This window comes from Macaca mulatta, chromosome 1, assembly GCF_049350105.2.
Source record: "Macaca mulatta isolate MMU2019108-1 chromosome 1, T2T-MMU8v2.0, whole genome shotgun sequence".
NCBI lineage: Eukaryota > Metazoa > Chordata > Mammalia > Primates > Cercopithecidae > Macaca > Macaca mulatta.
Genome location: NC_133406.1, coordinates 108,708,998 through 108,734,137, shown reverse-complemented (window position 1 = coordinate 108,734,137; position 25,140 = coordinate 108,708,998). Strand labels below are relative to the sequence as shown.

General features: G+C 41.4%; 1 protein-coding gene across 3 annotated transcripts in view; it reads left to right on the top strand.

Annotated features, from left to right (window-relative positions):
• CD1A (CD1a molecule) overlaps positions 1–24,812 on the top strand; it is a 56,927-nt gene extending 32,115 nt beyond the window's left edge. The window contains exons 1-6 of one of the 3 annotated variants that reach the window (XM_028831694.2): positions 9,029–9,163; positions 21,592–21,858; positions 22,533–22,811; positions 23,331–23,609; positions 23,965–24,055; positions 24,225–24,812. In XM_028831694.2, the coding sequence (XP_028687527.2) occupies positions 9,139–9,163; positions 21,592–21,858; positions 22,533–22,811; positions 23,331–23,609; positions 23,965–24,055; positions 24,225–24,234 (951 nt within the window). In that variant the 5' untranslated portion in view covers positions 9,029–9,138 and the 3' untranslated portion in view covers positions 24,235–24,812. 3 annotated transcript variants of the gene reach the window in all.
• Positions 24,813–25,140: the final 328 nt, after the last annotated feature.

The window sequence follows — 25,140 nt, the reverse complement described above, 5'->3', positions numbered from 1 at the left end:
GGAAAGACAGTCTTGAATCACCTACACCACCCCTCCTTGATTCCCCAGCAGTAGCCACTTGGCATGGAGAGAGAATCTGTGGGCTTAGGAAAGGGAGAGTGCAATGATTGTGGGACTTTGCATTGGAACTTAGTGCTGCCCCATGTTGCTTTTTTACTAGAAAACAACATGGAGCAGAACCTGCAGGGGGAGCATTTAGATTAGCCCAAATCAGAAGCAAATCATTCTGGTAAGCCATGCTAAAGCCCTGGGCTAAAGTGCTATGGGGTCTTAAGTAAACTTGAAAGGTAGTCGAGGCCACAAAACTGCAATTCCTGAGCAAGTCCTGGTGCTGTGCGGGGCTCAGAGCCAGTGGACTTGGGGTGTATGCAACCTAATGAGACACCAGCCAGGGTGGTTGAGGGAGTGCTTACATCACCCCTACCCAACTCCAGGCAGTGAAGCTTACAGCTCCAGGAGAGACTGCTTCTCTCTGCTTGAGGAAGGATGGGGGAAAGTAAAGAGGACTTTGTCTTGCAACTTGGATATGAGCTCAGCTGAGGTGGGAAATTAAAGAAAAATAAAATTAAAAAAGAAAGAAAAATAAGCTTTCCTTTATTAGGTTGACTGGTCCCAGAGGCAGCAACAGGCACAGCACAGACCCAGGAAGAGTCATGATAACATTATCTAATGTGCTCTGGAGACTCTCCCAGGACTCCCTCAACATACGGAGAAGAAAAACAAATTTCCCTTTGTTTTATGGTATGAGTTTATATATTCCTGTTCTCTGTAACTAGTAACTTCAAGTATTCTGTTTTATCTAAGAAGTATGGCAACGGTCATAGAAACCTAAGCAGGCCTGAACTACAGCTGTCTAGGCACCATAGTGAAGGTTATGGGATAAGCTTGTGCCTAGGCAAACCTAGATAACGGACATCTGGGTTGCACAGCAATGGTTGTATGCAATCCTGAGTTATGAACCTGTTACAGTTTGATTGACTGTCTTTGTCCTGCTTCTGTATCCCTGCTTTCATGCCACTGTAAGCTTGCTTCGGGTCAGCCCACCCTCTTTTGTGAAGTGTGTATAAAAGTCAAGTGCTGTCTTTGTTCCGGGTCCTGTCTTTGGATGTGAGTCTGCTGGTCCTGAGTGCACTCAATAAAAGATTCCCCTGTTTTAACTCGAGGTCTCTCTCATCCTCCTAAATCCCACAACACAGCCACAATAAATAGGGCACCAGGAAGAGTGCTGAGGCCTCCATCTCAGGCCTTAGCTCCTAGATGACATTTCTAGACACATCCTGGGCCAGAAAGAGACCTACTGCCTTGAAGGGAAGGACCTGTTTTTGGCAGGATTCATCACCTGCTGACTAAAGAACTCTTGGACCCTGAATAATCAACAGTGGTAGCTATGCAGTACATTCTGCAGGCCTTGTGAGAGACTCAGAGATGTACTGGCTTCAGGTGTGACCCAGCACATTCCCAGCTGTGGTAGCCATGGAGAGAGACCCCTTCTGTTTAAGGAAAAGAGAGGGACAAGTAAAGGGAACTTTGTCTTGCAACTTGGGTACCAGCTTGGCCAGTAGGGTAGAGCACTAAGTGGTCACTTGGGGGTCCCTGATTCTAGACCTTGGCTCCTGGATGGCATTTCTGGACCTGACCGGGGCTAAAGGGAAGTCCCCTGCCATGAAGAGAGACACTCAGGTCTGGTAGCGTTCACCACAAACAGACTGAAGAGCCCTTGTTCTTTGAGTAAACATCAGCAGTTGCTGAGCAGTACTTGCTGTGGACCTGGGGCAGTGGTGGCCCTGGGGAGAGACCTCTGTGCTTGAGGAAAGGGGAGGGAAGAGTAGGAAGGATTTTGTCTTGTGGTTTTAGTGCCAGTTCAGTTGCAGTAGAATACAGCGGTAGGTAGAATCCAAAGGTTCTCAACTCTAAATCCTGGCTCTCAGGAAGCATCTCCAGACCTGCCCAGGGCTGGGGGCAACTTGCCACTCTGAAGGTGAGGACAAGCCTGGTTAGATTTGCCACTTGCTGATTTGAGAGCCCTAAGGCCTTGAGTGACTATAGGCGGTAGCCAGGCAGTGGTCACTGTGGGGCTTGGGAAAGACCAAGTGCTGTTATGGCTTCAGGTCTGACAGAGCACAGTCCCAGTGGTGGTGGCCACAGGGGTGCTTGTGTCATCCCTCCCCCAGCTCCAGGCAGCTCAAGGCAGAAACGGAAAATCTTTTTGTTTGGAGGAAAGTAAGGGAAGAGAATAAGAGTCTCTGCCTGGCAATCCAGGGAATTCTCCTGAATATTACCCAAGACCACCAAGGTGGCACCTCTATGAGTCTACAAGAGCCATAGCATTACTGGATTTGAGGTGTCCCCCAAAGCAAATATAGCTGCAATAACCAAATATTTAGATCATAACACTCAAGTTCCTTCAAATATCTGAAAAAGTTTCCCAAGAAGGATGGGTAGAAATAAGCCCAGACTGAGAATACTACAATAAATACCTAACTCGTCAATGCCCAGACACTTGTAAACATCCATAAGCATCAAGAGCATCCAGAATAACGTGACCTGACTAAATGAACTAAATAAGGCACTAGTGACCAACCATGGAGAGACAGAGATATGTGACCTTTCAGGCAGATAATTCAAAATAACTGTTTTAAGGAAGCTTAACAAAATCCAATATAATGCAGATAAGGAATTTAGAATCCTATCAGATAAATTTAATGAAGATATTGAAATAATTATAGAGAATCAAGCAGAAATTCTGGAGTTGAAAAATGCAATTCATATACTGAAGAATTCACCAGAGTCTCTCTCTCCCTTGTTGGAGATGGGTCTTGCTCTGTCACTCAGACTGGAATGCAGTGGCACAATCATAGTTCATTCCAGCCTCGACCTCCTGGGATCAAGCAATCCTCCCACCTCAGCCTTCCAAGTAGCTGGGAACACAGGCACATGCCACCATGCCCAGATAATTTTTGAAATATGTTTTTGTAGCGATGGTGGTTTCCTCAAGTTGCCCAGGCTGGTCTCAAACTTCTGGGCTCAAGTGATCCTCCCACCACAGCCACCCAAAGTGCTGTGATCACAAGCATGAGCCATTGTGCCTGGCCCACATCAGAATCTCTTAACAGTAGAATCAATCAAGCAGAAAAAAAATTAGTGAGCTTTAATACAGGCTATTTGAAATACACAGTCATAGAAGACGAAAGAAAAAGAAATAGAAAAAGAATAAAGAATGACTACAAGATCTAGAATGACTACAAATCTAAGTACAATTGGCCTTATAGAGTAGGTATAGGGAGAGATTGGCATAGGAACCAAAATCAACAAAGCTATAGCCTAACTAAGATAAAAGAGAGAAGTCCCAAATAAATAACATCAGGAGTGAAAGAGAAGACAAAGGTTCATTAGTGGCCACTATGAGCAACTGTATGCCAATAAATTGGAAAACCTAGAAGAAATGGATAAATTCTTGGACACATGCAACCTAAAAAGACTCAGCCATGAAGAAATCCAAAACCTGAACAGACCAATAACAAGTAATGAGATTGAAGCCATTATAAATAGTCACGGCACAGAAAATCCTGGGACCCAATGGCTTCACTGCTGAGCTTGACCAAACATTTAAAGAAGAACTAATACCAATCCTACTTAAACTTTTCAAAAAATAGAAGGGGAGGGAATACTTCCAATCTCATTGTATGAGGCCAATATTATCCTGATATCAAAACCAGACAAGACACACACACACACACACACACACACACACACACACACACACAACTACAGGCCAATATCCCTGATGAATATTGAGGCATAAATCCTCAACAAAATAGTAGCAAACCAAATTCAACAACACGTTAAAAGATCATTCATCATTACCAAGTGGGATTTATTCCAGGGATGCAAGGATGATTCAACATATGCAAATAAATTGGTTTGATCCATTAATCATATCAATAGAATGAAGGACAAAAATCATATGATCATTTCAGTTGATGCTGGAAAAGTCTTTGATAAAATGCAAGATTCCTTAATGATAAAAACCCTCAAAAAACTGTGTATAGAAGGAACAAACCTCAACAAAATAAAAGCCATATATGACAGACCCACAACTAGTATCATACTGAATGAGGAAAAAGCTGAAAGCCTTTCCTCTAAGATCTGGAGCAAGAAAAGGATGCCCATTTTCACTACTGTTTTTCAGCATAGTACTGAAAGTCCTAGCTAAAGCAATCAGAAAAAAGAAGGAAATAAGGAGCATCCAAATTGGAAAGGAAGAAGTCCAATTATCTTTTTATGCAAATGCTATGATTTTATATTTGGAAAAATCCAGAAATTTTGCCAAAAAACGATTAGAAGTGATAAACAAATTCAGTGAAGTTGTAGGATACTAAAACCAACATACAAAAATCAGTAGCATTTCTATATGCCAACAGAAAACAATTGGAAATATAAACCAAGAAGGTGATCTCATTTACAATAGCTAAAAAATTCCTAAAAAATAGCTAGGAATTAAGTTAACCAAACAAGTGAAAGATCTCTACAATGAAAACTATAAAACATTGATGAAAGAAATTAAAGTAGACACACACAAATAAGATATTCTATGTTCGTGGAATGGAAGAATCAATACCATTAAAACATCTATACTACCCAAAGTAACCTACAGATTCAAAGCAATCTCTATTAAAATACTGATGACATTCTTCACAGAAATAGAAAAAATAATCCTAAAATTTATATGATACCACAGAAGATGCAGAAAAGCCAAAGCTATCTTTAGCAAAAAGTGCAAAAGTAGAGGAATCACATTACCTGACTTCAAATTATACTACAGAGCTATAGTAAACAAAACAGCATGGCAATGGCCTAAAAACAAACACATAAATCAATGGAACAGAATGGAGAACCCAGATATAAATTCATATATCTACAGTGAATGCATTTTTGAAAAAGGTGCCAAAAACACACACTGAGGAAAGGACAGTCCTTTTAGTAAATGGTGCTGGGAGCACTGGATATTCACATGCAAAAGAATGAAACTAGACCTGTATCTCTCACCGTACAGACAGATCAAATCAAAATGGATTGAAGAATTAAATCTAAGATCTCAAACTATGGAACTACTACAGGAAAACACTGGGAAAACTCCCTAGAACACTGGACTGGGTGAAGATTTCTTGAGAAAAATACCTCCAAAACACAGGCAACCAAGCAAAAATGGACAAGTGGGATAATGCCAAGTTAAAAAGCTGCAAAGCAAAGAAACAGCAAAGTGAAGAGACAACCCAGAGAATAGGAGAAAATATTTGCAAACTATCCATCTGACAAGGGATTAATAACCAGAATATATAAGGAACTCGAACAACTCAATAGGAAAAAAAATAATAATCCCATTAAAAATGGGTAAAATATCTGAATACACATCTGTCAAAAGAAGGCATACACATGGCAAACAGGTATATGAAAAAGTGCTCATCATCATCGATCTTCAGAGAAATGCAAATCAAAAGTACACTGAGATATCATGTTACCCCAGCTAAAGAAGCTTTTATATAAGAGACAGGCAATAACAAATGCTAGCAAGAACGTAGAGAAAAGGGGACCTTCTGACACTGTTGGAGGGAATGTAAATTAGTACAACCACTGTGGAGAACAGTTTGGAGGCTCCTCAAAAATCCAAAAACAGAACTACCATATGATTCAGCAATCTCATTGCTAGGTATATATCCAAAAGAAAGGAAATCAGTATATTGAAGAGATATCTGCATTCCCATTTTTATTGTAGCACTATTCACAATAGCCAAGATTTGAAAGCAGTCTAAATGTCCATCAACAGATGAATGGATAAAAAAAAATGTGGTACATATACATAATGGAGTACTGTTCAGCCATAACAAATGAGATCTTGTCATTTGCAACAACATAGATGGAACTGGAGGGCATTATGTTAAGAGAAATTAGCCAGACACAAAAAGACAAACATTGTATGTTCTCACTTATTTTGGGAGCTAAAAAGTTAAAACAATTAAGCTTATGGAGATGGACAGTAGAATGATGGTCACTAGAGGCTGGAAATGGTCATAGGAGTGGGGGAAAGTAGAGATTGTTAGTGGGTACAAAAATATAATTAGGTAGACTGAATAAGAACTAGTATTTGATAGCACAACAGGGTGACTACAGCCAACGATAATGTATTGCACATTTAAAAATAAAAGAGTATAATTGGATTGTTTGTAACACAAAGAAAGCATAAATGCTTGAGGTATTGGATACTCCATTTACTCTGAGGTGATTATTACACATTATATGTCTGCATTAAAATACCTCATGTGCCCCATAAACATAAACACTATATAACAAAACACAGAAACAAACAAAAACACTATATAACATAAACACGATATAACAAAACACAGAAACAAAGAAAAAAATTGCATAATTTTAGTAATAGGGTAGTATTATTTTAGGTGATAGTTCTTCAAATTCTTTACTTAAATAAGTAATCTAGCAGTATCATGGGTTTTGGTTACTGTTTCTGCAATCATGTGAAAGGAGGGGAAAATATAATATTCCTTTTGGGCTTAAAGAAAAGAATCAGAATTGATTATACATATTAGAAAACAGAGAGGGTAATTTATTGCAGCCAAAAGTCTGGTGCTCAGAGTGCGCAAAGCCATGCAAACAGTGAAAATATGGAGCAGAAAGATTTAATCAGCTTTGTTCATTTCCCTATACTTTCTCTCATGAGAGAATTATCACACTCTATATTTATGATTGATTTACAGGTTTCCTTCTGTAGAGTTTGAGTTTTTATCTATCTACTGTTTGTAATATAAGTGTTTAGCATAACACTTGATATTTGTAGACAACTGATTGTTTATAATTGAAATATAATGACTGAAATATAATAAAAGGAACTTTGCTTTCTATTGTCTTATGTTCTGAGCCATCTACATCTTTAAGTTTTACTCGTCACTATGAAAAATAAAGATTATTTAAAAAACTTACTAATTCTGCTTTGGTGCTTTTGTCTTTTTTGAATCTAAACATTCATCTTTCATTACTTCTGGAAAATTTTCAGCCATGCTTTCTTTAAGTATTTCCTCTTCCAATTATGTGTTTTGTCTTTTAATGAAATTCCTATTGAGCTCATACTGGATTTCATACTAATTTTCATATATCTTAACTTCTTTTATATTCAACACTTTATCTCTATATTGCATTAGAGGAAATTCTTCAGCTCTCTCAATTTATAAGTATTTTTAAATTGCTTTTTATCTTTGTTGTTTAATCCACTTATTGATATTTTAATTATAGTAATTAGAGTTTATCTTTTTAGAAGTTTAGTTTGCTTTAAAATATGCTTGGTATTTTTTGATAATGTCTTTTTTCAAACCTTTTGACTTTAAGGTTTTAAAATATAAATTCCTCTATATGTTATATCTTAGGGAAACAAAACTATTTATTCTGTCTGCCAACTTTCCTTCATCATGCAATCTTTCTCCCGGTGCTAATTATGGATGGCGACCTCATCTTAGGAAAGGCTTTTTGTGCAATACCCTTTGCAGCTTGTATTGAGGGTGGTTCTCTTGAGATGAACTTTGCTTTAACTTCCACCAGGTGGCACACCTGGAATTATGTTTGTTTTGTTTTGTTTTGTTTTGAGACAGAGCCTTGCTCTGTCTCCCAGGCTGGAGTGCAGAGGTGCGATCTCGGCTCACAGCAACCTCTGCCTCCTGGGCTCAAGACATTCTCGTGCCTCGGTCTCCTGAGTAGCTGAGATTACAGTTGTGCGCAACCACACCTGGCTTAATTTTGTTTTTTCAGTAGTGACGAAGTTTCACCATGTTGGCCAGGCTGGTCTGAAACTCCTGAACTCAAGTGATCCACCCACCTTGGCCTCCCAAAGTGCTGGGATTATAGGCGTGAGCCACTGTGCCCAGCCTGGAATTACTTTTAAAATTAATTTCTTAGCTTGTGAATTTCAGGCTCATGCAAGTAGATACTTTTGAACTTCAAACTCAGACCTGTGATTAGCAATCCTCAGAAGGGGAAAAACTGAAAAACCAATCCATAAAATTGGATGGATTTATTTTTCTAGTCTATTCGTCCATTCTATCACTGAAGTGAAGATGTAGCAGGAGCCTCAGTTGCAACTCTTATTACCATTTTTTTTTCATCCTAAGGCCTTGTTTCCTGATTCAAGTGACTAACAGTAGCCAAACTCCTAGGGATCTATACAAGACAATGCTTAATATGTCCAGTTATGGATCCTGTTTGCCTCTCTAGGTTTACATTTCTTTACTTTGCCCCTTAGAGGACTTCCTTTATTTCATTGTAAATGTAGCTTATGCATTTAAAATTATTTAAAACAATCTTGCATTTCTGGGTGTTTTGTATTAGTATGTCTTTTCATGTCATGTAGTGTGCTGTCTTTCCACAGGCAGAATCCCTGGCTGTTTTATGTATTACACACAGAAATCCAAGGGTCATGTGACAAGGCAATGCTTTAGTTAGGAAAGCGAGTCCAGGAGGAGGGACTGAGGTTAAATTGAATGGATAGGAAGTATGAGAAAATGAAGAGGAGGCTCTCGGAGCTGAGATAAAGGCTAAGGGAGGATGACAGTGAAGACACAGAAGAGTGAGAAAGATGGAGGAAGAAGAACACATGTATGGGAAGGAACAGGAGCAAGGTAAGACACAAAGACTAAGCCATGGTGACATTAGCGACTATTCAGTTCTTTCAATCTAGTTATTTTACAGATAAGGAAACTGAGGCCAAAGTGTTAAGGATCTCTCCAATTCAAGATGTCCAACAGGAGTTCCATGTGGGGGTTCATCTTGATTCAGTCTAAAGCTCCTTTTACTGCAAGAGATGTGCTGTGAGAGGCCAGCAGCACACAGGCAGATAAAGCGAGACCTGCCAGAGGCCAGAATGGCAAGGAAAAAACTTCAAGCAGAGTGAGAGGGAAGATGACAAGTCCAGAAAAGGCATGTGGTTATGAGAGGCAGTGGTTTCTTTGGCCAGGAAATTGAGGTTTCTGTTAGTGAAGAGGGGGAAGTCAGATGAGATGAGACCACGTCGGGAGGGGAGCTTTCATATCTGGGTTCCGAGGAGAGCTTCACTGGGGAAGGAAGAATTTAGAAGCCATGTTCGGCTTTGGGGGAGCAACAGGTAAGAGCTGTTACAGTGAACAGGAACATGCTTTTGGCGTGAACACCAGTGATTCAAGAAAGTGGATCCTGGGGAAAGGTTTGGTGGCAAAGGGAAGAATACTGGACTTGCCTAGGATAGCTGGGACACCTGTCTGATTGAGTTCCAATCAGGGTATATGTTATTCACCCTAGTTTTCTTCTCTGGGGTTTCCTGTGTCCAGGGAGCACAAAATTATCAGTGATCAGTGATAGCCATCTCCTCTCTTAATTATTTTCATTTTCTCGGATCCTGGTCACCTTCCCTACCTATCTTATCTCTTGAGTTTTGCCTAGCATTCTGCTGTTTCTCAGCCCCCACCCTCAATTTCTCAGCACCCCCAGACAGCTTCCAAAAAGCCCTGTTCCCTTCCGTTCCCTCATTCAGATCCTGCCCTGTACCCACCATAGCTGAGTGCACACTCAGGAGTGGAGTTGGCTGGGAAAGTTGCAGACCCACAGTAGGACTATGACTCTCACCAGCTACTGCCTGCATCTCTGATAAAGATCAGCTCTGCCCACAGAAAGTTGGGGTGGAGAAACTTGTGGTTTGGCTCCACTTCTCTTTCCAATCTGCGCCCAACTTCCTCTTCTACCGCTTCTTCCTTCTTTAGCATCTTTTATGCCCCTGGTGTTTCTGATCAGCTCCCAAACCTTTGGTCCCAGAACTCCATTTCTCAATTAGTTAATTCTCTTTCTTTTCCTTATCAAATGTAAACTGACTTCTCTTTGCTTTTCTGACCCCATACTCAAGGGTGCAGGACACATAATTTGTGGGGTTGTGAAGAATAAAAATCTGGGGCCCTTTCATTCTCCATTCAGGCTGCTAAAACAGAATACCACAGACTGGGTGGCTTATAAACAGCATAAACTTATTTTTCACAGTTATAGAGGCTGGGAAGATCAAGGAAGATTGAGTGTCTAGTGGAGACTTGCTTTCTGGTACATAGAGTACACTTTCTGGATGTGTCCTCACATAGTGGAAGGGGTCAGTGGTCTCTCTTGGGTCTCTTATAAGGGAACTGATCACATTCATGAGGGCTCCAATCTCAATCTAATCACCTCCCAAAGGCCCCACTTCCTACTAACATCACATCAGGGGTCAGAATTTCAACATATGAATTTTGGGAAGACACAAAGATTCAGAACATAGCAGGTCTGTATTCAAATAGGCAGGATAAGAGTGCTTTTAAAAGTATTAAAATATAAAACTTTCTCATTCCTTCTGAAGTTTCTGTCTCTTTCTCTCTGTCTCAACCTGTTATAGTGTTTTGTTTTGTTATTTTTGTTTATTTGTTTAATTTGCTAATGTTGTACCCCTTGGGCACAGGGATACTCACAGAGTGAACACAGGGGCTCTTAGGTGCCCGGGGGCCCCACTCCATGACTCTGAGCCCATGCAAGTTGCCCACTGGCTGCTGGGTTCCTCTTGCTGGGAAGAGGAAGTCAGTCTCCCCTTCCCACCGTGGCCACTCCAACCCTCTACAGATGGGTGACCACCATGAAATTGCAACCACTGTATGGAGATGCACTTGATTATTGGATCAAGGGATAGCAGGTTGTCCTGAGCTGTCTCAAAACACTCTGTGGTGCAGCCTGGGTGGGGATGGGGCTAAAGCCAAGCTCTGTGCAGATACTGTGGGATGCATGCCCCCAAATCTTACTCTCCTTGTGTCCCTGCCAGAAGCAAGGTACTTGTGAAAGGTGATGGCAGAAGGGGCCTCCTCTGCCGATGAGATCAGATGGCTGTATGGGCAGAGAGTGGCAGGGTGGTGGTGGACAGGAAGACAGGAATTGCCTGTGGCCCCAGACAGTGGGGAGCAGATGGTGGAGAATCAGTGCTGGGGAGGTGAAGTGATGGGAGCCAAGACCACATGTCAGCTGAGAAGCCGTCACACAAGTTCTTTTTGGCTCATTTGACTTCATTTATAAAACACACATTAAGATAAAATTATGAAGAATTTAAAGATGATGATCATAGGGCATCAACTATGCTGCTGCATTGGTTGCATGCCCCATGAAGCAAGCCCGGGATATACAATACACTCATTAACTCACTATTTGGAGGCTGATCCTGACTCTGCCTCTTTACAACCTTCAGAGAATCTTGCCTCTCTCAGACTTTCCATCCTAGGACCCTGGATAGCTCAGCCTTCCCCAACCATTTCTGCCATCTTTCACCTTGGTCTGAGTCATGAGGATGTCTTTTGCCTGATCAGCCCAGTGTTGTTCCTCTCTTCCCATCTCCCTCATCTTTTCATTCTCTATTCTTTGCATTAACTTGCAAAACATTTGTGTGTGTATGCTAGCTTTAGTGCCCTCATTTTGTTACCTTGGCGTGAAGTCTGCTGTCCCTGCAGCTCTATTTCATTTGAGTGAGGGAGAAGCCTCATAAAGTTTTAGAAGAGCTTTTTAAGGATTACAGTCCCTGTATCTCTAAGGTTTTCCCAGGAGCCATTCCATATGAGAAATCAGGCTAAGCTTGCTAAACTTGTACAGTTGACCCTTGAATAACGGGGGTTAGGAGTGATGACGGCCCCATGCAGTCAAAAATCCATGTATAACTTTTGACTTTTTCAAATCTTAACTATTAATAGCCTACTATTGACTGGAAGCCTTACTGCTAACAAAAACAGTTGACGAACACATATTTTGTATGTTATATGTATTATAGATGACATTCTCATAATGAAGTCAGCAAGAGGAAAGCAAATATTTTTAACAAAATCGGAAGGGAGAGAAAATGTATCTATTTATTAAGTGGATCATCACGTGTTCATCTTCATTGTCTTCATGTACAGTGGTCAGAAGAGGAGGAGGAAAAGGAGTTGCCTTGTCTTACTGGTGGCAGACTCAGAAGAAAATCCATGTGTAAGTAAACCCACACAGTTGAAACCCATGTTACTCAAGAGTGAACTGCAGTGTGAGGGTTTGACTCAATCTAGTCTGGAGCTAACTGGGTTTGCGTTTTGCTGTTGCTACAATAGTCTTCAAGTTCCTCTATATTACTCTGTTCGTAGGGTGGGGCTGGTTTGCCAGGTTTTGTTAATGTCTCCATTCTCAGGTTTTGGTGTTTCCTTTGTGAAGTATCTCTAGAGGACCCACCACCATGCTTTCCATTCTTCTAGCTGCAGACTACTCTCGGAATTGATACTTATGATACTGCTTGGGAGAAGGAGTAGGAGCACTATCTTTTGTTCTGGTGCAGTCTCATTCTTAGGCAGGTCAGTTGTTTTTGAATTTTTTGAACTTTTGTCATGTAAGTGTTCCTGCCTTTCTTCCAGCAGTTTGGGACCTCTAATAGTCTGGAACCAGGATGTTTTCTTGTTCCTTCCTGTTGTTTTTCTCCTCCTCAGTTGCAGTGGGTTTTCACCTGTGCCTGAAGGCAGCAGAGCTTTCTGCCCTTTCCCCGGCAGGTAAGGGCTCTTTTTTTTTTTTTTTTAATTATACTTTAAGTCCTAGGGTACATGTGTACAACGTGCAGGTTTGTTACATAGGTATACATGTGCCATGTTGGTGTGCTGCACCCATTAACTCGTCATTTACATTAAGTGTATCTCCTAATGCTATCCCTCCCCACGACCCCTCCCGACAATAGGACCCGGTGTGTGATGTTCCCCTTCCTGTGTCCAAGAGATCTCATTGTTCAGTTCCCACCTATGAGTGAGAACATGCGGTATTTGCTTTTCTGTTCTTGCGATAGTTTGCTGAGAATGATGGTTTCCAGCTGCATCCATGTCCCTACAAAGGACAGGAACTCATCCTTTTTTATGGCTGCATAGTATTCCATGGTGTATAGGTGCCACATTTTCTTAATCCAGTCTGTGACTGATGGACATTTGGGTTGATTCCAAGTCTTCGCTATTGTGAATAGTGCCGCAATGAACATATGCGTGCATGTATCTTTATAGCAGCATGATTTATAATCCTTTGGGTATATCCCCAGTAATGGGATGGCTGGGTCAAATGGCATTTCTAGTTCTAGATCCTTGAGGAATCGCCACACTGTTTTCCACAATGGTTGAACTAGTTTACAGTCCCACCTACAGTGTAAAAGTGTTCCTATTTCTCCACATCCTCTCCAGTACCTGTTGTTTCCTGATTTTCTAATGACTGCCATTGTAACTGGTGTGAGATGGTATCTCATTGTGGTTTTGATTTGCATTTCTCTGATGGCGAGTGATGATGAGCGTTTTTTCATGTGTCTGTTGGCTGTATGAATATCTTATGGGAAGTGTCTGTTCATATCCTTTGCCCACTTTTTGATGGGGTTGTTTGCTTTTTTCTTGTAAATTTGTTTGAGTTCTTTATAGGTTCTGGATATTAGCCCTTTGTCAGATGAGTAGATTGCAAAAATTTTCTCCTATTTTGTAGGTTGCCTGTTCACTCTGATGGTAGTTTCTTTAACTGTGCAGAAGCTCTTCAGTTTAATTACATCCCATTTGTCAATTTTGGCTTTTGTTGCCGTTGCTTTTGGTGTTTTAGACATGAAGTCCTTGCCCATGCCTATGTCCTGAATGGTATTCCCTAGGTTTTCTTTTGGGTTTTTATGGTTTTTGGTCTAACATTTAAGTCTCTAATCCATCGTGAATTAATTTTCATATAAGGAGTAAGGAAAGGATCCAGTTTCAGCTTTCTACTTATGGCTAGCCAATTTTCCCAGCACCATTTATTAAATAGGGAATCCTTTCCCCATTTCTTGTTTTGGCAGGTTTGTCAAAGATCAGATGGCTGTAGACGTGTGGTATTATTTCTGAGGGCTCTGTTCCTTTCCATTGGTCCATATCTCTATTTTGGTACCAGTACCATGCTGTTTTGTTTACTGTAGCCTTGTAGTATAGTTTGAAGTCAGGTAGTGTGATGCTTCCAGCTTTGTTCTTTTGGCTTAAGGTTGTCTTGGGCTTTTTTGGTTCCATATGTACTTTAAAGCAGTTTTTTCCAATTCTGTGAAGAAACTCATTGGTAGCGTAATGGGGATGGCATTGAATCTATAAATTACCTTGGGCAGTATGGCCATTTTCACAATATTCATTCTTCCTATACATGAGCATGATATGTTCTTCCATTTGTTTGTGTCCTCTTTTATTTCACTGAGCAGTGGTTTGTAGTTCTCATTGAAGAGGTCCTTTACATCTCTTGTAAGTTGGATTCCTAGGTATTTTATTCTCTTTAAAGCTATTGTGAATGGGAGTTCATTTATGATTTGGCTCTCTGTTTGTCTGTTACTGGTGTATAAGAATGCTTGTGATTTTTGCACATTGATTGTGTATCCTGAGACTTTGCTGAAGTTGCTTATCAGCTTAAGGAGATTTTGGGGTGAGACAATGGGGTTTTCTAAATATACAATCATGTCATCTGCAAAGAGGGACAATTTGTCTTCTTCTTTTCCTAACTGAGTACCCTTGATTTCTTTCTCTTGCCTGATTGCCCTAGCCAGAACTTCCAACACTACGTTGAATAGGAGTGGTGAGAGAGGGCATCCCTGTCTTGTGCCAGTTTTCAAAGGGAATGCTTCCAGTTTTTGCCCATTCAGTATGATATTGGCTGTGTGTTTGTCATAAATAGCTCTTATTATTTTGAGATATGTTCCATCAATACCGAATTTATTGAGAGTTTTTAGCATGAAGGGCTGTTGAATTTTTTCAAAGGCCTTTTCTACATCTATTAAGATAATCATGTGATTTTTGTCTTTGGTTCTGTTTATATGCTGGATTACATTTTTCGATTTGCATATGTTGAACCAGCCTTGCATCCCACAGATGAAGCCCACTTGATCATGGTGGATAAGCTTTTTGATGTGCTGCTGGATTCGGTTTGCCAGTATTTTGTTGAGGATTTTTTCATCGATGTTCATCAGGGACATTGGTCTAAAATTCTCTTTTTTTTGTTGTGTCTCTCTCAGGCTTTGGTATCAGGATGATGTTGGCCTCATAAAATGAGTTAGGGAGGATTCCCTCTTTTTCTATTGATTGGAATAGTTTCAGAAGAAATGGTACCAGCTCCTCCTTGTACCTCTGGTAGAATTCGGCTGTGAATCAGTCTGGTCCTGGACTTTTTTTGGTTGGTAGGCTATTAATTATTGCCTCAATTTCAGAGCCTGCTATTGGTCTAATCAGGATTTCAACTTCTTCCTGGTTTAGTCTTGGGAGAGTGTATGTGTCCAGGAAATTATCCATTTCTTCTAGGTTTTCTAGTTTGTTTGCATAGAGGTATTTATAGTATTCTCTGATGGTAGTTTGTATTTCTGTGGGTTCGGTGGTGATATCTCCTTTATCATTTTTTTATTGCATCTACTTGATTCTTCTCTGTTTTCTTCTTTATTAGTCTTGCTAGTGATCTATCAATTTTTTTGATCTTTTCAAAAGACCAGCTCCTGAATTCATTGATTTTTTGGAGGGATTTTTGTGTCTCTATCTCCTTCAGTTCTGCTCTGATCTTAGTTTTTTTTTTTTTTTTTTTTTTTGCCTTCTGCTAGCTTTTGAATGTGTTTGCTCTTGCTTTTCTAGTTCTTTTAATTGTGATGCTAGGGTGTCAATTTTAGATCTTTCCGGCTTTCTCTTGTGGGCATTTAGTGCTATAAATTTCCCTCCACACACTGCTTTAAATATGTCCCAGAGATTCTGGTATGTTGTATCTTTGTTCTCATTGGTTTCATAGAACATCTTTATTTCTGCCTTCCATTTGTTATGTACCCAATAGTCATTCAGGAGCAGGTTGTTCAGTTTCCATGTAGTTGAGCAGTTTTGATTGAGTTTCTTATTCCTGAGTTCTAGTTTGATTGCATTGTGTCTAAGAGACAGTTTGTTATAATTTCTGTTCCTTTACGTTTGGTGAGGAGTGCTTTACTTCCAACTATGTGGTCAATTTTGGAATAAGTGCGATGTGGTGCTGAGAAGAATGTATATTCTGTTGATTTGGGATGGAGAGTTCGGTAGATGTCTATTAGGTCCGCTTGGTGCAGAGTTGAGTTCAATTCCTGGAAATCCTTGTTGACTTTCTGTCTCGTTGATCTATCTAATGTTGATAGTGGGGTGTTGAAGTCTCCCATTATTATTGTATGTAAGTCTACGTCTCTTTGTAAGTCTCTAAGGACTTGCTTTATGAATCTGGGTGCTCCTGTATTGGGTGCATATATATTTAGGATAGTTTGCTCTTCCTGATGAATTGATCCCTTTGCCACTATGCAGTGGCCTTCTTTGTCTCTTTTGATCTTTGATGGTTTAAAGTCTGTTTTATCAGAGACTAGGTTTGCAACCCCTGCTTTTTTTAGTTTTCCATTTGCTTGGTAGATCTTCCTTCATCCCTTTATTTTGAGCCTATGTATGTCTCTGCATGTGAGATGGGTCTCCTGATTACAGCAAACTGATGGGTCTTGACTCTTTATCCAATTTGCCAGTCTTTGTCTTTTAATTGGAGCATTTAGTCCATTTACATTTAAGGTTAATATTGTTATGTGTGAACTTGATCCTGTCATTATGATATTAGGTGGTAATTTTGCTTGCTAGTTGATGCAGTTTCTTCCTAGCATCGATGGACTTTACATTTTGACATGTTTTTGCGATGACTGGTACTGGTTGTTCCTTTCCATGTTTAGTGCTTCCTTCAGGATCTCTTTTAGGGCAGGCCTGGTGGTGACAAAATCTCTAAGCATTTGCTTATCTGTAAAGGATTTTATTTCTCCTTCACTTATGAAACTTAGTTGGCTGGAAATGAAATTCTGGGTTGAAAATTCTTTTCTTTAAGAATGTTGAATATTGGCCCTCACCCTCTTCTGGCTTGGAGAGTTTCTGCTGAGAGATCTGTTGTTAGTCTGATGGGATTCCCTTTGTGAGTAACCCGACCTTTCTCTCTGACTGCCCTTAACTTTTTTTCCTTCATTTCAACTTTGGTGAATCTGACAATTGTGTCTTGGAGTTGCTGTTCTTGAGGAGTATCTTTGTGGCATTCTCTGTATTTCCTGAATTTGAATGTTGGCCTGCCTTACTAGGTTGGGGAAATTCTCCTAGATGATATCCTGCAGAGGGTTTTCCAAGTTGGTTCCATTTTCCCCGTCAGTTTCAGGCACCCCAATCAGACGTATATTTGGTCTTTCCGCATGATCCCATATTTCTTGGAGGCTTTGTTCATTTCTTTTTACTCCTTTTTCTCTACACTTCTCTTCTCATTTCATTTCATTCATTTGATCTTCAATCGCTGATACTCTTTCTTCCAGATGATCGAGTGGGTTACTGAAGCTTGTACATTTGTTGTGTAGTTCTCGTGTTATGGTTTTCATCTCTATCAGTTCTTTTAAGGACTTCTCTACTTTGGTTATTCTAGTTAGCCATTTGTCAAGTCTTTTTTCAAGGTTTTTAGTTTCTTTGCACTGGTTACATAGTTCCTCCTTTAGCTCTGAGAAGTTTGATCGACTGAAGCCTTCTTCTCTCGACTCGTCAGAGTGATTCTCCGTCCAGCTTTGTTCTGTTGCTGGCGATGAGCTGCGTTCCTTTGGAGGGGGAGATGTGCTCTGATTTTTTGAATTTCCAGCTTTTCTGCACTGCTTTTTCCCCATCTCTGTGGTTTTATCTGCCTTTAATCTTTGTTGATGGGTTTTGTTGTGGGTGTCCTTTTTGTTTGTTAGTTTTCCTTCTAACAGTCAGGACCCTCAGCTGTAGGTCTGTTGGAGATTGCTTGAGGTCCACTCCAGACCCTGTTTGCCTGGGTATCAGCAGCAAAGTCTGCAGAAAATAGACTATTGCTGAATAGCGAGTGTTGCTGTCTGATTCTTGCTCTGGAAGCTTTGTCTCAGGGGTGTACCCCACCATGTGAGGTGTGAGGTGTTGGTCTGCACCTAGTGGGGGATGTCTCCCAGTTAGGCTACTCAGGGGTCAGGGACTCACTTGAGCAGGCAATCTGTCCATTCTCAGATCTTAATCTTCATGCTGGGAGATCCACTGCTCTCTTCAAAGCTGCCATATGGGGGCATTTACCTCTGCCGAGGTTTCTGCTGCTTTTTGTTTAGCTATGACCTGTCCGAGAGGAGGAGTTACAGAGACAGGCCAGCCTCCTTGTGCTGTGGTGGGCTCCACCCAATTTGAGTGTCCTGGCGGCTTTGTTTACCTACTTAAGCCTCAGCAATGGCGGGCGCCCCACCCCATCCTCGCTGTCACCTTGCAGTTAGATCTCAGACTGCTGTGCTAGCAATGAGGGAGGCTCCCTGTGCGTGGGACCCTCTGGGCCAGGTGTGGGATATAATCTCCTGGTGCGCCATTTGCTAAGACCCTTGGTAAAGCGCAGTATTAGGGTGGGAGTTACCCAATATTCTAGGTGTTGTGTGTCTCAATTTCCTTTGGCTAGGAAAAGGAATTTCCTTCTCCCTTGTGCTTCGCAGGCGAGGCAATGCCTCACTCTGCTTCAGCTCTCGCTGGTCAGGCTGCACCTGCGGACCAGCGCCACCTGTCCGACATGACCCAGTGAGATGAACCCAGTACCTCATTTGAAAATGCAGAAATCACCCATCTTCTGTGTCACTCATGCTGGGAGCTGGAGGCTGGAGCTGTTCCTATTTGGCCATCTTGGGCTGAATCTTGCTCTGTTGCCCAGGCTGGAATGCAGTAGCATGATCTCGGCTCACTGCAACCTCTGCCTCCTGGATTCAAGTAGCTGAGACTACAGGTGTGCACCACCACACCTGGCTAATTTTTTGTATTATTAGTACAGACGGGGTTTCACCATGTTGACCAGGTTGGTCTCAAACTCCTGGCCTTGTGATGCCCACCTTGGCCTCCCAAAGTGCTAGAATTACAGGTGTGACCCATTGCACCTGGCCAGGTTTTTTTTTTCTTTCTTTCTTACAATAGAGGAGAGAGGTCTGGTTGGGACTTACTACCTTTCCCATGTAGTAGCTGTTCTCATTCCTCAGGCCCGCATCATGAGAGAGGATTTATGTGGTCTACATCTCTGACCCTAATCTTTCAGAAGACCCTGATGAGGTTTACGGAAAAGGGCTTAGAGACTGATGTGAAATTTCCTGTTTCTATGACTCCCAGGGCTTCTATATACTCATGCTAGCCTTTACTAATTTGTTTAAAATTGTAGCTGAATTTTTCTTCTTACTGGCTTCTATAGTGTCTGGCATCTGTCCCAAGTAAACAAGGGTTTGCATTCCTTCCGTCCTTGGAGGAGTCTGTCTTTCTTTATATTTTGGGTTAACTGCATGCCCTGATATTTCAGTTCTTTGGTAAATTCAAGTTGTGATTTTGATGGTCCGGCTTCAAAAAATTGTGACAGAGTGAGACTGTGTCTCAAAACAAAACAAAAAACAAACAAACAAACAAAAATTATTTGCAGGCCATGCCTGGTGGCTCTTACCAATAATCCCAGCACTTTGGGAGGCTGACTCAGGAGGATTGCTTGAGGCCAGGAGTTTGAGGTTACAGTGAGCTACTATCATTCCATTGCACTCCAGCTTGAATAACAGAGTGAAACCCTATCTCGAGAAAAAAAAAAATTTTCACCTAAATTGGCTTCAGATAATTATTTTGAAAACCAAACAATAAAGTAAATAGCCCAAACACATTTATATGGATGATACCTACAAAGCACAAACATATATTTAGAAGTCCTTGAACAGTAAGAAGCAGCATAAAAGAGGAATGTAAATCTGTCCAGCAAAGACTCGTTTATCACAAAACCACCCTGAAACATCCAAGTAGGACTAATAAAAAGGGATCCTGGGATACAGACTTTGGAATATTCCATTAACTTCACTGCTCACAAGTTCTGACTAGTTTCTTATAAGTAATAGGAAATTTATAGCAGGATCCTTTATGTAAACCTCATGGCAGTAGCTTGTACTTTTATCCTTAATAAAAGTGTATGAGATTCTCATCTCACTATGTAGGGTTACAAGTAACTTTTATGATATCTTTAAAAAGTTTCATGTTGAATATCTCCTCCATAATTAAAAAATGGATGTATTGGCTGAATTTATTCATTCATTTGACAAATATTCACTAAGCACCTACCACTTGCGAGGTACTCTGTTAAGTGGGGATACAGTGTGATAACGGCATGGAACTAATATCCAAGTCAACCATTGAAGTCAAAATTCTGGGCTGGCAAACTTTAGTTAGGAGTCCCCATTTTAGAAAATATTATTTCAAGCAGGCCTCCTTTTTATCCAGAGAGTGTATACAGTATAATGAAACTCAGTACACCAAGATTTATAGTTCTTGTGTTTTTCTCCCTAAGTAGAGTAAAAACTCCTTCAATAAAGTGATTGTGTTGTCAACCACTGCATGTTCTTAAGTACCAAGATGCTTGACTCCAGGCAGGTGCTGAGAGAGTCTGTTGGGTGAGTGAATGTATATCAATGAAAATCAAACAGAGGAAATTTTCTTTATATATTTTAGTGTTCTTGTTTTTTTTGGGTGTGTGTGATGGTTACTGGCTCTTCTCTAAGAATAATGGAGAAAAGGTGTTAGTTTATACTGTCACACAGGGCAGTCATAGGAGACTCTGACAAAGCAAATCAATCAATGTTAAATCAGAAATGAGAACGTAGTAAGGGGGTGACGAGATGGGAAGAAAATGCATGGGAAAATACTGAAAAGGACAGAGTGATCAAAAACAGCAGGGACATGGGAACATTGGGCGGCACTCTGGGAGCCATTTAGTTTTATGCTCTTATTGTATGATTGAGGAAAAAAAAGGTCCTTAGTGGTTAAGTGGCTTTTCATTGCCACGACAGACTTGTTCCATAGCAGTTGAATTAGGGGAAGGTGAATAAGTTGGAAGTTGGTGACAAGGAGAGAAGTTGGAAACTAGAGAGGAGAGTCAGAACCAGAGGGAAATGAGAGACTGAACAGGCGTCTCAGGGTTTTTGGAGTGAATTTTGTTGCAGTCAGGGGAGGTTTGTCTGTTGGTTGCAGAAAGAAGTCAGAATAGAGATATCGTGGGGGTAGGTTTGTTTGGAACAGAAATCAAAGACCATTTTTTCTGAGAGAAGGAAATAACATCTGCAAATGACATGCTGTTTTTACTACTTCCATTGCTAGCTGTTCTCCCAGGTGGTGGCAATGCAGACGGTAAGAACTCTGACAACTGCCCAGTTGGGTGGATGAAAGTCTGTGTGTGTGTGTTTGTGTGTGTGCACATGTGTGTATGTGTGTGTATATGTGTGTGTGCTTTCCCTAGCATATACCTGGAAAGTGAGAGTGCCAGGCTGGTTCCATTCTGACTGTCCATGACTCCAAGTCCCCGAGCTCTGATGAAGGTGGTTGATAAGTCATGGGGCTCTGTGGCAAGCAAACGTCTGCTAAGACCATGATGGATCCCCTTTTCTCCAGATTCTGAGTTCCCCCACTCTGGCCTCTCTCCATTCTCTTTCTCAATTTCTTTCTCGCCATTCTATTTGTTCTTTTGCCACAGGGCTCAAGGAGCCTGTCTCCTTCCATGTCATCCGGATCTCATCCTTTAATAACCATTCCTGGAAACGAAATCTGGTCTCAGGTTATCTGGGTCATTTGCAGACCCACACTTCGGACAGAAATTGCAGCACCATCATTTTCCTGTGGCCCTGGTCCAGGGGAAACTTCAGCAACAAGGAGTGGAAGGAACTGGAAATGTTATTGCATATATGCTGCGTTCGGTTCCTTGAGGGAATGCGTAGATACTCCCGTGAATTGCAGTTTGAGTGTGAGTTCAGTTTCCTCCATGGGGAGTGGGGAGGTGGGAGACAGGGAATGTCTCAATGTTTCTTATTCCTGTAGGAAACAGCCTGACTCTCTTCTGTATCTTGTTCTATTCTTTCCACCATAAAACTACAATTGGATACTTTTGGGCAAGGGCTCTTATCCAGATCCTAATTCTTCAAACACTTCTGCTACTTATGAACTCCTCTGTTATTGACTGCAGGGTTATGCATTATTACCTTTTCTTACAGGTATCCTATGGCCACCCTTCTTGCTGCCCTACAACCAGATACCTTCTGCTTTCTCACTTTCTCATTCATTCTCTCCAGCAGTCTCTCTATATATACTCAATTGTAACCCATTGCATTCCATTCAACTTAAGTTGTTGTAATCCCAGTTCTCTTACACCAAGTCCTTCCTCACCCACAGCATTCACATCACTTTCTTTGACCAATCTGCCCTCTTCCATACGTTACTAATCTTTTCCTCCACCTACAGCTTCCACCAATTCCTCTTTCTCTGAATCCCTGCCCAAACCAAATTTTATTCCATTATGTCAAACCCTGCAAACTTCCCCCTTCTGCTTCTGCAATCTTTGCTTCTGCTCCTACAATCTTTGCTTCTACTCATTTCATTTTCTATTTTTTTCTCCCTCTTTCCCATATTTCATAACCCCAGATCCTTTTGAGATACAGGTGACAGGAGGCTGTGAACTGCATTCTGGAAAGTTCTCAGGAAGCTTCCTTCGGTTAGCTTATCAAGGATCAGATTTCATGAGCTTCCAGAACAATTCATGGTTGCCATCTCCAGTGGCTGGGAATATGGCCAAGCGTCTCTGCAAAGTGATCAATCGGAATCAGCATCAAAATGACATAATACACAGTCTCCTCAGTGACACCTGCCCACGTCTCATCTTGGGTCTTCTTGATGCCGGAAAGGCACATCTCCAGAGGCAAGGTCAGTCCTGCACCCTCCCTCCAAGAACTTTTGATTTCAAAATCATACCCTTCCACCACCCCCTTCCAATTTGGAATAAGGAAGAGCCACCCAGAAGTGGGAAAGGCTGAGTATAGTGGCTCACATCTGTAATCCCAGTGCTTTGGGAATCTGAGGCTGGAGGACCGCTTAAGGGCAGGAGTCCCAGACCAGCCTGAGCAACATAGTGAGACCCCTGTCTCTAAAAAATAAAAATAAGTTAGCCAGTCATGGTAGCACACACCTGTAGTCCCAGTTACTTAAGAGGCTGAGGCAGGAGGATTGCTTGAGCCCAAGAGTTTGAGGTTACAGTGTGCTATAATTATAATTATGCCACTGCACTGCAGCATAGTGACAGAGTGAGACCCTGTCTCAAAAAAAAAAAAAAAAAAAAAAAAAAAAAAAAAGAAATGGGAACGATGTGTCTATCTAAACTTCTAAACTACTGTGGAGATATGAAACTCCAAGTCTGTATTTGAATATCTTTTCTGTCCTTTGCAGTGAAGCCCGAGGCCTGGCTGTCCCGTGGCCTCAGTCCTGGCCCTGGCCGTCTGCAGCTTGTGTGCCATGTCTCAGGATTCTACCCAAAACCTGTGTGGGTGATGTGGATGCGGGGTGAGCAGGAGCAGCAGGGCACTCAGCGAGGGGACATCCTGCCCAATGCTGACGGGACATGGTATCTCCGAGCAACCCAGGAGGTGGCCGCTGGGGAGGCAGCTGACCTGTCCTGTCGGGTGAAGCACAGCAGTCTAGAGGGCCAGGACATCATCCTCTACTGGGGTGAGAAAGAGCTGGGGCCCAGGCTGGAAATGCCAAGGGGTGGTCCTCAGGCATAGAGGGAGGGCAAGCTGAAAATTTTAGGATTTTAGGGATTATAGCCCCAACATGAATAAAACTAGGTAAGCTAAGAAATGGAAGTATTGAAAATGAGGGCACTGTAGATGCAGGAGGATGCTGAGGATAAGATGAAGAATCCATCTCTGAGCAGGGATGAGAGAAAAACAAAAAAAGGAAGGAGATTGGGAAGTTGGATACCCAGATGAAAAAAAGAAGCCAAGGGAATGCAGTGAAACAGGGAGTGGTGAGGTAAAATGGGGTGGATTATAACATCCTTGGTGTCTCCCCAAATTCACAGAACATCACAGTTCCATGGGCTTGATCATCTTGGCGGTGATAGTGCCTTTGCTGCTTCTGATAGGTCTTGCGCTTTGGTTCAGGAAACGCTGGTGAGTTCTTTGCATGTGTCTTTCCTACTCTTATTTCCTACCCCACTTGTCTTCCCATGGTTTTTGTTTCTCTCTCCTCAGTTCTTCTCTCCCCAGTCCCCTTCCCTCTTACTCCTCAATTCTTAGCTCCACCTTATTCAGAGTGACTTCTATCTCTGTTTTCATCCAGTTTCCGTTAAGATACACCATGATCCTCCTTGTCACCCTTCTCCTTTTGGAGTGAGAGACCAGCAGTTCAACAGCTCAGGATACACCTGAACACATCATGGTGATGACGTCCTCTCAACTCTCCTTGTAAAACTTTTGTCATTTTTGCTTGTTTCTGATTAAAGATCATTTGTCAATATAAGCTCAATTTAGTTTTGCAGGATTTGTTGTTCTGACCTGGGTTCTGGGACTTTAAAATTCAAATTTTATCTCCAAATGCAATGGGATCCTAGCAATCTTCACGTGTTCAACTATTAATGGATCATCAGGCTTGTTATAGATGTCCTTATTCCCAAGGGCCTTCCCTGACTCACAAGTGGGAAACGGTCTCTTCCTGGTCTGAACTCCCACCACATTTCAGCCGTACTTTGCTAACTGTACTCCTCACTTCCTCTCCTTCGTTGCAGCTATTTAGATCCCCCTTTTCCTTCTAATTTTTCTACTCCTTCAATGCAAAGTATGTGTGTTTTTAATATATGCATACCTGGTGAAGGATCTTGCTGTCATGAAACATGTTCTCAATAAAACTCTGTGTTGAATTTATGCCAAATTTGTAGTCTTTTCTTATTCTTTTCCTTCCTGGTGCTTTTGAAGTACTTGAGACATTTGATACTCTTCTGGTTAAAGGCCTTCTTGGTTGGAGGAAATTTTACACATTCCTAGTTCTATAGTTTGTTCTCTGAGCTCCAGAGGAGAAACACAATTTTGTCTCTTACTACTCCTATCATTCAACTATAGAGAGTTATTCGAGTTAAATTAGTGTTGCAGGTATGCAAGGCAGGATGTATATCTTTACTATTCAGTGGCTCAGGGACAAGCAGCAGAGTTCTCACATTGGAGCTTGTTAGAAAGGTAGAATTTGGGCCTCACCTTAGATT